This window comes from Drosophila rhopaloa, unplaced genomic scaffold (genome assembly GCF_018152115.1).
Source record: "Drosophila rhopaloa isolate 14029-0021.01 unplaced genomic scaffold, ASM1815211v1 contig_203, whole genome shotgun sequence".
Classification (NCBI taxonomy): Eukaryota; Metazoa; Arthropoda; class Insecta; order Diptera; family Drosophilidae; genus Drosophila; species Drosophila rhopaloa.
This window is the reverse complement of record NW_025335088.1, coordinates 3,633,042-3,647,483: the sequence shown is the minus strand read 5'-3', so window position 1 is coordinate 3,647,483 and position 14,442 is coordinate 3,633,042. Positions and strand designations below refer to the sequence as shown.

The following is a 14,442-nucleotide window of genomic DNA, read 5'->3' as shown; positions in this document are numbered from 1 at the left end:
CTCGAGATCTTCTTAAAGGAATTCCTGACATCCCTCTTGCGGACCCCAAGTTCTTCGAGAGCTTCCATATCGATGTCTTGATAGGAGCCGACATTCTTCCGTCTATCCTCCTCGGCAACTCCAGGACTAACATTTGCGGTTCACTTCTCGGCCAGAAACAATTTTTGGATGGCTGTTGACAGGCCCCATATGTGTCCGCCTTCTCCACGCGAGTTACCTGTGGCCTCGACGACTCGTTGGATCAGCTCTTAACCAAATTCTGGGAGGTGGAGGAAGACTGAGGTTTCTTTGACGAGCAGTTCCGCCACTTACTACCTTCCACATCATGCTGTTCTCAAGCCTGAGAGCACAACCACTAAAGTGAGGGTGGTTTTCAACGCTTCTAGCCCTTCCGCAAACGGGACCATTCTGAATGAGATACTTTACGCGGGCCCGGTCTAACAGTCTGACCTCACGATTTAAATTCTAAAGTGGCGACGCCTACATCGAGAAGATGTATCGGCAAATTTGGGTAGACTCCAAATATTCCGATGGGGAAATCCGCGACTATGAATTGAAGACTGTCACCTTCGGAGTCAATTGTGCCCCGTTCCTAGCGATCCGTGTCTTGCAACAGCTTGTCGACGACGAAGAGTCGAGGTATCCGCAGGCGAGTCGGATTATCCGACAGTACATGTACGTCGACAACGTACTCGCAGGGGCCCTGCGTTCGTCAGGATTCCCCCTTAGAAAATGGAAATCCAATAGTAAGGCGATTTTGGCCAACATCCAGAGTGACCATCACCTTCGCGCTGATTTCCTTGAAATCGGGTCCGCGGTATTGGTAAACTTGCTAACGGCAAAGTCGCGGGTGGCCCCAGTAAAAACGGTGTCGCTCCCGCGGATCAATTTGTGCGGAGCCTTATTATTGTCCGAACTGGCCGTCGCCGTTCTTCCGAAGATGCCCGGACCGACGATTGTTCTCGTCTGGTTGCATAAACCGGCGTGCCACTGGACAACGTTCGTGGCAAATCGGGTGACCAAGATCACCCAGTTCACCTAGGTGGAGAAATGGGCACATGTTCGTTCCGCGCATAACCCGGCAGATCTCGCTAGCCGGGGCGTAGCGCTTCAAGACCTCGCAGACAGCCAGCTGTGGTGGAATAGTCCTGCCTGGCTGCAAAGGCCTCGCTGCGAGTACCCCATTCAAGGCTATGAACCCCCTGTGACTGAACTCGAGAAGCTAGCAGTCAAAGTCCATGTTGCGAAGGCTCCCCCTGAAGACTTTCTTGAGTTTTTCCACACTCGACAAGGCGTTGCAAGTCCTCGCTTACGCTCATCGACTCATCCAGCGCTCGCGAAAGCTCATGTCTCCATTTGAGGATCTCTTGACAGGTCCTGATATTGCGTCGGCCGTGCGTTTGCTGATTTCCGTCACGCAACGCAGATTGGCTGCTTAAGCCAAAAACGGCTAGTGCCGGCATCCAGCCTTCTCCAAAACCTGAACCCGTACCTTGATTGCCAAGAGCTCATGAGAGCATGTGGCCGGGTCACGGCATCCGAACTTCTCCAGTATGAACGGCATCCTGTCATCCTTCCATACGACTGCCATCTGTCTCGACTCCTCGTCCATTTTACGCATCGCATATCCCTGCACGGCGGCAATTAGCTGATGATCCGTCTGATCCGTTCCAAGTTCTCGAGGGTGAGGAATTTGGTCAAGTCCGGCATATATTCCTGCAATCATATATGCGTTATCCACAAAAAAAAGTTGCAAACGCAAATCATGGGAGACTTACCCAAAGAACGGACCTTTTCTCATATACTGGTGTGGACTATGCCGGTCCCTTCGATATCAAAAACTAAACGGGAGGAATGCCCCCGTCAAGTTCAGTCGGACAATGGGAAGACCTTTGAGTTTGCGGCTGACCTACTCTCCCGCGAATTTCTCCAAGCTCTCAAAGAAGCTGTGACAGGTGCCTATAGTCACCAGCAGCTGCTCTGGCAGTTCATTCCTCCGGGAGCCCCCCACATTGGAGGCTTGTGGGAAGCAGGTGTTAAGAGCTTCAAGACCCTGTTTTACAAGTCTAAGGCGACGCGAAAAGCTGTCCACGCTTCTGGCTAGGATCGAAGCATGCCTGAATTCGCGTCCGCTCGCGCCGATGTCCGATGACCCCACCGACCTATTGGCACTTTCGCCTGTGCAAGATTTTGTTGGAGGGCCCCTCCTCGCCATGGTTGAAACCGAGATAAAGGGGGACACCACATCCATTATAAACTCCTGGCAACACCTGAAGGCTCTTTATCAACAATTTCGTCTGCGATGGAAGGAGGAGTACCTCAAGGAACTCCATTAGCGGAATAAGTAGCGAACAACTCCGTGCCGGGTGATTGTCAAGGAAGACAACCTTCTGTCCAATGAGTGGCGATTAGGCGGAATTGACGCGGTGTTTCCAGGATCCGATGGCCATGTTCGTGTGGTCGACATCCGCACTGCGCGGGACTCATTAAGCGTCCCATAGCGAAGGTCGTCTTTCTTCCGATGGAAACGCCCGCCTGCCCGCAATAACCAGTCGTCCCTCCACTCCGGTTTTCTAAGTCATCACTCCGATTCGTAACTTAAGTTCATAGTTTTAAGCCGTAGTTCTTATCAGTACTGATCCAAAATTTTCATTTGTCCTATTCCGCCAATCAGATCTCACACGATGTCTCCACGTCCACGCAGCGCCATCGCATTGGAAAACAGACGTACTCGAGGTATCCAATCCTACTGTGGCCGAGTCTGGAGCGGGATCCATCCGCTTCGGAAATGTCGTCGGCGGCACGCCGGTCGCAGAGAACCGTTGCCACTCCACAGCTCTCTTCAGCTGCTCCTCGGCCCTCGTCCGCCACTCCATGGCTCTCTTCCGACGCTCCGCGGCATTCTTCAGCCGATTCTCAGCCATTTCTGCCCCTCGTCGGGGTGCCACGCAGCGGCACAGTATCAACCTACTTCCGAATGCTTCGGTGCTGTTATACTCGTACACCGGGACTCGAGTCTTCGACACTGCGGCGCTCATCGACCCGTGTACGCCTACGAGCTGCATCGACTCCTCGCTAGCGACGAGTTTCCGCTTGCCGACTACCAACGTGGGAGGCGAACAGATTTGTTCGGCAATCGTGGGGTCTAAGATCGACAGCGCTGTCCGGCTCGACGTCATCTTTAAAATAGAGCGGACCCACTTCCTGGATATTACGCTGGCTGACGACCGTTTCCCCGCGACGATCTCCACCATCCTGGGCGCGGATATGTATCCGAGCGTGAAGCGGTCGGCAGAGCACCGTGTTTGGATGGGTCGGGTACGGAGCCTGCTACCAGGCGTGAGAAGAGCAACCAGGCTATGTTGCAACCCGAGTAGTTGCAAGGGGGGGCGGAATGATTAGGTCAGTGGCCCAATGCACCGCCGTTGCTCACTGAGCTCTCCGAGCTTTCGCTCTCGCCTTCTTGTGCTCCCTCGCTCGCTTTCTCGCAACGTTCGCGCTACGGAGCGCGAGCCTCGGGTTTCGGATCCGAACACCTCGGACGGCCGGAGCCGATCTCCCGCTCTCGCTTCAGCGGAGTATAGCGGGCGGGAGTGCGGTTTTATGTTTAAGTTATGTTTAGTCTCATGTATGCAGCGCAATAAAGCATTGACCACACCATTGACCACACACTGACCACATCATTTTCGTTCACTTTGCGTTCGCGCTGTGGGATTTTTTACAAGGAGTCTTTGGCAGGATCGCCCTCTACATCCGTAGGAAACGCAGAAAAATGTCCATCTCTTTCTCTTACTCTGTCTTTCTCCCCATAAGCTGAGCCACCACTCAGGTGGAGAACAGCCTATAAAAATAAAAACGCCTAATATAATTTTTATTTTTGTAATAAATATTTTAGTTGATACTTATTAATGATATTATTTTATGGATTTACGTTTTGAAATAACATACTTTATGATCGTTTTGAAAGAAATGGATTCGTTAATTATGTAAATTTAAATAAAATTATTTTGCATAGTCGGACATGTTTTACGTACCCTGCTTTGACGCGGAGCGGTTTGCCTCAGAGAATTCTTCACCATCCACCATCCGTTGAGCGGATGGTCCAAAAGGGTTGCTGTTCCGAAAATTTCCCAGTTAGTTCCCCATCCAAACTTTACGAACTTTTACTTAGCCGATATTTTTTCGGTGCAACTCTGAGTCCTTCTTCTTGACAGTGAATCAGATCAGCTGTTGTCGGATGGTGGATGGTGGATGGTGGTTGTGCTCTGTGTGAATCGGGGTTTTACATTTGTCAAAAATCCCAATCGTTTCGAATGGATGGAATCTATGGGAAAAGAGTATAAAGTCAACTTTGGCAAAGTAAATAACAATTGGTTTAACGGGGCTCTTGCGTTTGTTCGAAGTTGTTTTAGCAATACATACGCAAAAGACCTTTTGCTTAACTGAACACGACAAAACGGTCTTGGAACAACCAGAACCAAACAGAATAGAAAAAAAACGGTTTTGCTCTGAGCGCGAGCAAGCTCATTCAAGAACCCATAAATCGGTTGCTCTCTGAGTCTTTTCGTAAAGAGTCAGGAAAAGACACTTACTTGCAGACAACAAGAAACGGTCGACAGTTATTTGGGAGCTCTGGTTATAAATTTATCAGAAATTTAGGTGATTGCTATTTATTTAATTATTAAATAATTAGAATGAGCCTCCTTGGAACTTAAAAAAATAATTTTTGAGCAGAAAATAATATAAATATAAACAACAAGAATTAAAATAAATATAGAATATAGAATATAGAAATTCAATTTTATCTGTTTAATATATATACAACTTGTGAAAAAATGGCAGCAAATTGTAAAATTATTTTTGTTTCTGTTTTTCTATCGCTTAAACTGTACCTATACTGCTAATATATTTATTCATTATTTTAGGTGAAGCTTATAATAAAACTGTAAGTCCAACATAGACTAAGCTGGCCGCATTACTTTTTTCGAGCTCTACTGAGTTTTTTATAGCACATAAAGCAAGCCGTAAAAAAAAGGTGCCCAAGACCACCGAAACCTCAGGCAGCCCAACACCCGCGACACAACAGAAAACGTAAATTTAATTAAGATTAAGACTTAGAATTATAATAAATAATAATAACCAATAAATCTAAGAAAATATTATAATTAAATAAATATAAATATTGATAAAATTATGTGTTTATTTACTAATGAAAATACGATGAAATTCTGATAAAATGCGATAAAATACTGATGAAAATGTGATAAATTTAAACTATACAACATTTAAAATACATTTAAACCAAAGACCAATATAAACTCCAAGATGCGTAACGCCATACGATTTTTTTGCACACGAATTTTTTGTGCTGGCTTTTTAACTGGCTTTTCGCTCTCCGCCCAAAAGCCAGCGAGAGAGCGCTCTAAAGCCAGCCGCTCTTTTGCGTGCATACTGCGACAGCCGACGAATGTTTGTGTGCACATGTATTTACAAGCGAAGAAATTCGCTGCAGCGCGCTGTCGAAATATACTCTTTATTTTAAAATTATAACATTATTAAAAATACTTATTTTGTATTGCCTTTATATTTACTTTATTTACTAATTATTCGAATGTATAATATTTTTTAGTAATGACCAAATATATCTAAGTTTAAAAAAATAACATAATTTATTTCATACATGACTTCACATTGGAATAATTGTCATTAGGGTATTAAGCAAGCGACGTGTGAACGATTTTTAGGAGTCTCAGAAATTTTGCGATTGAACAGGATGAATATTTTTATATTTATTGTATTTTAAATATATGGGTTAAAAAAATATGTGGTATTTTTATACCCTTGCAGAGGGTATTATAATTTTGGTCAAAAGTGTGCAACGCAGTGAAGGAGACATCTCCGACCCTATAAAGTATATATATTCTTGATCAGGATCACCTCCTGAGTTGATATAGCCATGTCCGTCTGTCCGTCTGTCCGTCTGTCTGTCCGTCTGTCTGTCCGTCTGTCTGTCCGTCTGTCTGTCCGTCTGTCTGTCCGTCTGTCTGTCCGTCTGTCTGTCCGTCTGTCTGTTTCTACGCAAACTAGTCTCTCAGTTTTAAAGCTATCGAGTTCAAACTTTGCACACACCCTTCTTTACTTTGCACGCAGTATATATGTCGGAACGGCCGGGATCGGCCGACTATATCCTATAGCTGCCATATAACTGATTGATCGGAAATGCCATAACTTTGGTGTTTGTAAAGTTAGGAAGTTGGCATTTTCTATGGGGGTTACATTTGGCCAATAAATCCGACCTACCAAATTTTATAAGGATCGGCCGACTATATCCTATAGCTGCCATATAACTGATTGATCGGAAATGCCATAACTTTGGTGTTTGTTAAGTTAGGAAGTTGGGATTTTCTATGGGTTTTATATTTGGCCAATAAATCCGACCTACCAAATTTCATAAGGATCAGCCGACTATATCCTATAGCCGCCATATAACTGATTGATCGGAATAACTTTGGTGTTTGTTAAGTTAGGAAGTTGGGATTTTTTGTGAGTATTAAGAATGCATCATATGAATAATTTTGGAGAATATAATTTACAGAGTATTCTGCAAGGGTATATCAACTTCGGCTCCGCCCGAAGTTAGCTTTCCTTTCTTGTTATATTATACGTATTATAATAACATTATATAAAATTATTATCATAATATAAATTATTATTATAAAATTTTATTATTATCATAAATTAAATTTATATAAATATTTGTAAGTTAACTATTTTAATTATTTAGAAAAAAACATTCAATTCGTGTTATTATAAATAGTTTAATAAATAAATAAATAAATAGTTTTATAAAATAATAATATTAGCTTTAAATATTTATTAGGTATACAAAAAAAAACGATGGATAAATAAAAATTAATATCTGGATATCAAATTAAATGTTTCGTTTTATATATTTAAATTAATTATAAAAACATACCTTTTAACACAAGACAAATAAAACTGCTTGACTAAATAAGAATAGATTTAAATGCAGATTGATAATATTAGATATGATGTTATTCGTATTTACTTTAAATATTTTAAGTCATTAGATCAAAGCTTAATATATTTGAATAAAAATTAAATTTAATATTTCCATTTTAAAGTTAATAAAAACAGCCATGGATAAAAAACAAAGCGACATATATTTAATTAAATATCCTTTAAATATATTCAATTTAAATAAACTTCGCTTTGTTTTTGTTTAACAATCATAGTATATTCAAATATATTAATCTTTATTGAAATATTTTTAAATTTAATCAAGCAGTTTTATATGTTTTGTATTAAAAGTTATGTTTTTAGCTTAAATTTAAATATGTAAAACGAAACTATGAATTAAATATGCAGATATTAATATTTAAGGTATATAACAAAGTTTTACATCAAGCTTCATTGCCATATATACATAAATGCAATTTAAATAATCATCCTGTTCAATCATAGAAGTTCTTTTGACACACAATTAGTTTCTTAGTCCAGAAATGATTTCTGGACGAAAATCGTCTTCTCGAACAAATACGCTCTTTACTTTGTGCGAGCGGAGAGAGCGGAATTTTCGTCGCCACCAAAAAACGAGCTGCATATTGCAAAACCAATGTATGGGCGTTACGCATCTTAGTGATTATATTAGTCTTTGTTTAAACCATGTTTTCACAAATTTTCATCGAAAAAAAAATAAATGAGCCATTCGCAGCCAAGCTCCGATGGCGCCTCCAAAAAAAAAAGGTTTTGCGGTGAGCAACATAGCTCGTTACTGGATCATCAGAAAAAATAAAAAAAAATTGTTTATTAGTTAAGAAAAATCGCTCTTCTCAATGAACGGTCGTGTTTTTGATTTTCGCTCCGAATTTTCATTTTCCTTTTGAAACCACCTGGGTTAACTTAAATGTTCTTTAACATTTCTACACCTTTAAGTGTCTTTAACAACTTTACGTTCGCTTCGAGAGTGCATCGTGATTAACTTGTGTTTAGAATATAAAACTTTTAATCAATATTTCGGTGCTGGTTTGTTGTTATTGTTTTTCTATTACCTCCCTTTTAAGCATTTCTCTTCGTCGTTGGGCGCTGTTGAAACGGCACGCACTTCAAAGGTAATATCTCCCTCTACCTCTCTGAATATATCTTTGAGGAGTTGAACATTTTTGCGGAGTTGGCAAAACTTAACGTTGTTACGCTCCTGACCTATCACTCTCTCTGTCTATCCCGCTCAGAGGTGTCTAATATCGGAGTTATTTTGTGTTACGCTCCCGCTCTCTCCCTTTTCGTTCTATCTCGTTTCGAGGTGCCCAACATCAAAGTTAATCAGTGTTTCGCTCCCGCTCTGTCGCTCTCCTTCCTCTCTCATCAAGAAGTTATTGGGCTCTTTCGATTTTTGCCCGCTATAGTTGCACAGTGGTCCGAGTGATAATGGTTTTCTGCTCATTAAAAAACAGTAAGAAAATTATCTCGCCTGGACAGTAATATCTATTAGGCGGCTCCGAACTTTATTCATGCACTAACATGGCTGAGGCCGTTAATATATTTTATAATGCATTGAACTCCTTTAAACTTTATTCATGCACTAACATGGCTGAGGCCGTTAATATATTTTATAATGCATTGAACTCCTTATTTTATCTGTGGGTTCCGTTATAAAGGGTGGCCCACAAAAGATTTGCGTTTTAAAAACGAGTATATATTTAAAAAAAATTTGTATACCCGTTACTCGTAGAGTAAAAGGGTATATTGTATTCGTGCAAAAGTATGTAACAGGTAGAAGGAAGCGTTTCCGACCCTATAAAGTATATATATTCTTGTTCAGGATCACTAGCCGAGTCGATCTAGCCATGTCCGTCTGTCTGTCTGTCCGTATGAACGCTGAGATCTCGGAAACTATAAAAGCTAGAAGATTGGCATTTTGCATGTAGATTTGAGGAGTTCCTACGCAGCGCAAGTTTGTTTCAAAATGGTGCCACGCCCCCTCTGACGCCCATAAGCCACAAGCTGTGGCCACAGTTTTGATGATATTATGAAAATTTTAATTGATATGTATTTGTTTCGTCAATAAATATCGATTGGCCTAATAAAAGTTTGCCACGCCCACTCTAACGCTCAAAAACCCATTAAACGCTTTAGCCTGGCTAGCGCCTACATTTCCGCCTTTTATGGCGCCATCTAACGGATGACTTTGGAACAGCTGACCAAGGTGCTCAACAGAGTCAACGCTAATTTCATTTGTTTTCATTTGTCAATACCGAACTATATCCCAAGAACTATGCAAATCAAATCAAGTTAGCCAAATTGGAGGTCTGAGTCAAACAATGGCGTATGTGTGTATTTATGTAAGCATATACATATGTATGTATTTACATTGTACTCAGTTGCAATTGCAACAACAACCTTCTTGTACAAGAAGGCATATTTATATTAAGTTGTTTAGCTGAGTAACGGGTATCTAATAGTCGAGGCACTCGACTATAGCGGTTTCTCTTGTTTCTCATAGCTTCGTACTTTTTTACAAATATGCCCTCGGACAAGAAGCTGGTGGAGCACACAGATGCAAAAAGAACACAAGGAATACTAATCTTAAATGATGATACTTTCCTAGCATAAGAAAATTTAAATTGTTCGACCTTCAAATCATCAACTTGGATTTTGTTACGGATATAAGCCGTAATATCCAGTGATGAGAGGTCTGGGGCAAGCCGTGAAACAAATACATGTTTTAGCTGAGGCACCCGAACACAAGTAACCGTTTTTGGTACAACACATGCAACCCTTTTTGGTCCTACAGAATTTGTATCTGTACTATCAGTATCGGCCGGTACTTTGCTGTCCAGCCGAGATAACTTTCTTTCAATTTTTAATGAACAGAAAGCCATTATCACTGACCACGGACCACTGTGCACTATAGCGGCCAAAAAAATCGAAAGCGCTCAAGAACTTTTTAATGAGAGAGCAAGGAGAGCGACAGAGCGGGAGCGAAACACCGATAAACTTTGATGTTAGGCACCACGAAACGAGATAGAAACGAAAAGAGAGAGAGAGAGCGGGATTATTAACCAATTAACTCCGGTATAAGATACCTCAGAGAGATATTACCATTAGAGTGCGTGCCGTTCCAACAGCGCCCAAAGACGAAGAGAAAGAATGAAAAGGGAGGCAATAGAAAACAATAACAACAAACCAGCACCGAATTAAATGATAAAAACTTTTTATTTTCTAAACACAAGTTAAGCACGATGCACTCGCGAAGCGAACATAAAGTTGTTAAAAAACACTTAAAGGTGTAGAAACGTTAAAAAAGATTTAAGTAAATCTTGGTGGTCTCAATAAGAAACAAGAAAGAAAAGCTAACTTCGGGCGGAGCCCGCACCTGTTGTTATTGAAAGGGACTAGCTTGGATAGCATACTTAGCATAGCAAATTGTTCACATAAGTTCTTACTAAATTAAATTTTCCAGGAGGAATAGATTAGTAAACATTCGTAAACAATCGTTTAGCACATTTGCACGTGCCAGAAGTATCGTTAATCAGTTGACTTTAAGAAGCACACAAATATGTAGGGTTTGCCGCACTATTAAACAAAGTGATTTTACTATGAATAACTTAACTACTTTTATAATATTTTAATATATTTTTGTATATCTTTTTATCCATTTAACGACTTTATGCCAAAAAAAATTAGTTGGCGAATGTTGTGTATTGTAATGCAAACTACACAAAAGTAAAAGCATTTAAAAATCAAATGCGGTTGAAAAGAAAGATGAATTTTTATGAACTATTCATATACAATATAATATACACACTTTTTATTTATTTATTCATTTTTTCAGACTGGTACTCTTACTGAAGATGGACTGGATATGTGGGGGGTTGTGCCAAAATCATCAACTAATCAATTTCAAATACCCTTAAAAGATGTGGAGCGTCTGCCTTATGATCATTTTCTTTTCTGCATGGTAACGTGTCATTCTATCACAGTAATGAAAGGCACAATGATGGGAGATCCGTTGGATTTAAAAATGTTTCAATCAACGGGTTGGACACTAGAAGATTCTAGTAACATACCAGATAATGAGAAATATGGTATTATTTACCCAACAATTTTAAGACAACCAAGAATTTGTGGATCCGATTCTACTTCCCTAGATATGGGAACTAAAGCTCAAATTAAACGACAATCCTCTGTAGACGATTTACTTGCCACTGTTGGCATCTCGCATACTCAAAAGAATTTTGATCATGGTATCGTTCGAGAATTTCCATTTACGTCGAGTCTTCAGCGAATGTCTGTTATTACTCGTTGTCTCAGCGACCAAGTGTTTAATATTTACTGCAAAGGTTCCCCTGAGATGTTGCAAAAGCTGTGCACTCCGCAAAGCTTACCCGACAATTACTCCCAGCAATTATCGGCATTTGCCAAAAAAGGATACCGAGTTATTGCCATTGCCTTCAAAGCTCTTGCCCACAAGATGAACTATACAAAAATACAGCGACTATCCCGCGAAGAGGTTGAAAACAATCTGGAATTTCTTGGGTTCGTTATACTTGAAAACCGTCTAAAACATGATACTGCTAAAGTTATCAGTGCTCTAAACTCAGCCAATATTCGAACTATTATGATAACTGGCGATAACATATTAACCGCCATGAGCGTTGCTCGTGACTGTGGCATCGTAAGTACATCACAAGCAGTTATTACAGTGCACGCAGATTCCCTTAATGATGGTGCGCATACTCAGACCAACCCCACTGGATCTGAATGTATTGTTGATAAAAATCAAGATATACACTACAAGTTACAGTATACTTTAGATTTGGGAAGTAAAATCTCTTCGTCTTCTCATTTGACATCGACTGCTAATGGTAATGTTTTTCCCAACGAAAATGGTACAAGTGTATGTAGCGTCGATGATGCTTCAACACTTTTTCGCCTAGAGTCGACAAATTCATTAGTTAATGAATTGAGCTCAAGTTATGCAGAAAGTGTTTTGCCGACAAGTGATAGTTTGGCCAGTGTAAAGACCACCGACACTTGGACCCACAATGAGGGATCCGATATTGATGTTGAGCTCGGAATAAAACGCCCACAAGACGAAAGCTGGCGCCAACACTATATATTTGCAATGGATGGTAAAACTTGGCAAATAGTAAAAGACCATTTTCCCGAGGAAATGGAAATTCTTTTAACGCGGGGATCAATTTACGCTCGAATGTCGCCGGATCAGAAACAGGCACTAATTATAGAACTTCAAAATTTGGACTATTGCGTTGCCATGTGCGGTGATGGTGCCAACGACTGTGGTGCATTGAAAGTTGCTCATGCTGGTATTTCCTTGAGCGAGACCGAAGCGTCTATAGCGTCGCCGTTTACCTCACGCAATCCCACGATTTCGGCAGTTTTAAATGTTATAAAAGAAGGACGCGCTGCATTAGTCACATCTTTCGGTATTTTCAAGTATATGGCAGCTTACTCGCTGGTTCAGTTTATATCTGTAATGATTTTGTATTCCATCGACTCGAATCTTACCGACAAGCAGTATCTTTATGTAGATCTTGGGCTGATATCGATATTTGCCTTCTTTTTTGGTAAAACTGAAGCATTTGATGGAAATCTAGTAAAACAAGTGCCACTCAGTTCATTGATATCGTCCACGCCACTAGCATCTCTATTAATACATCTTACTGTTGTAACAGGATTCCAGGTAACTGGTAAGTATATGGATGAAAACTAAAAGAAATAGTTTTTTTTTAATTTTATCATACTTTTTTAGGTTGGATTCATCTTCATCAACAGCCCTGGTTTAAACCTTTTCAGCATGCGGACGAGGAACATTTGGGTTGCTATGAAAATTACACCATGTTTTGCATATCTAGTTTCCAGTACATAATACTTGCTTTTGTGTTTTCAAAGGGTGCGCCTTATCGTAAACCGCTATGGTCGAACTGGCCACTCTGTTTAGCATTTATTGTAAATGCTTGCGTCATAGTCTATTTAGTTATATACCCCAGCGACTGGGCAGCCAATTTTTTTCAGCTAATTGTACCTCCTGTTATGAGCTTTCGTTACATTATGCTTGTTTACGGAGCAGCAGCATTTATTTGTCATGTTTTTGTCGAGTCCTTTTTAGTTGAATATTTAGTCTTCAAAAAATACCAAGTTAAGCGGGATCAAAACTGGGTCACATCGAAGCAAAAATACATGCGCCTGGAGTACGACATTTCGAAAATAGATAATTGGCCACTCATAACTGAAGTTTACGAACCAAATAATTGTACCGACTGGGAAATAGACCAGCCCACATATGTCAGTTTGCGTGCTGAACAAAATCATGATATGCAACTTGGAAAATTTCCTGGATTTCTATAGAAAATTTCTTGAAATAATAAAATATAGTTAATAAAAAGTGCGATAAAATCTCGCCGATACCTTTGTACATTTTAGTATTGCCAATTGCTTAGTTTTAAAAAATGCATAATAATCATTGTAAGGGATTTAGTCAAAACTATTTTGTTCCTATATAGTTTCGCCATATAACTGTAAGATATACCATCCAGCAAAATTGTACTTACATCGAAGTAAACTTTGTACAAACTCTTCATAATATGATTGGTCTTACTATGTTTATAATGGCGGTTATGTATTCTTAATTATCGTTAAGTGTTTAATGTTTAGTAAGCGCTCTAATTTCTTTTTGGCTGTACATTACTTAATTCGAGTAGGTGTAACTTATTTTTTGTTAACTATTTTCTTCTCTTTCTTAAATGTATTAGATAATAAATATAATAAATAACTGTGGGGTGTGTCTGCTTTGGGTAGCAATCATTACACAATAAGTTTACCCTACACAACAACCTTTTTGAGCTGACGAACGACGAAATGCAAGAACGACATAAAGAAGTAAAGAAGAAAGACGAGAAGTAAGAGAGAAGAAAGACGAACGACGAGACGTCGTCTCGACGAGGGTCCACCCAAAGTTCATTTCCGCAGACTGGCAACGCTATGGAATTTTCTGGTATTTTTTTCGTCGATCTGTGGACCGACGTGAAAAAAAGGCCCGACGAAAAGTGAACGCCAGCTGTTTGCCTCTCGCTTCTCTCATGACTGGCGTACGGATTTCGTCGATCTGGATACTAGGCTTTAAAGTTGAATGAGTGAAACTGAACAAAAAGGATTCTTTATTTTGCAGGTATTCGGAACAGGCCGGAAATGTCTCCAGGCCCTATAAAATATGTATGTTCTTGATCTATATTTTTATTTTGATGTTTTACTATTTATCAAAATATTCCTTTGAGATATAGTAATTATTTACTATATCAGAATTACGCTTTTAGTTTTGTCAAAATCGGACAACAATAGCATATATGTAGATGGCATAAAAACGATGACAGAATGCAGCGCAAAATCGACATAGTTGCA

At 40.0% G+C, this 14,442-nt stretch overlaps 1 protein-coding gene across 1 annotated transcript; it reads left to right on the top strand.

Moving 5' to 3' along the window:
• The first annotated feature begins 1,346 nt into the window (after positions 1-1,346).
• On the top strand, positions 1,347-13,817 carry LOC108049467 (polyamine-transporting ATPase 13A3-like). The gene is made up of 4 exons (XM_044460663.1): positions 1,347-1,398; positions 2,675-3,339; positions 10,826-12,734; positions 12,797-13,817. Exons 1-4 carry the CDS (start codon positions 1,347-1,349, stop codon positions 13,390-13,392), a joined length of 3,222 nt encoding a protein of 1,073 aa, XP_044316598.1. The 3' UTR covers positions 13,393-13,817.
• The last annotated feature ends 625 nt before the right edge of the window (positions 13,818-14,442 follow it).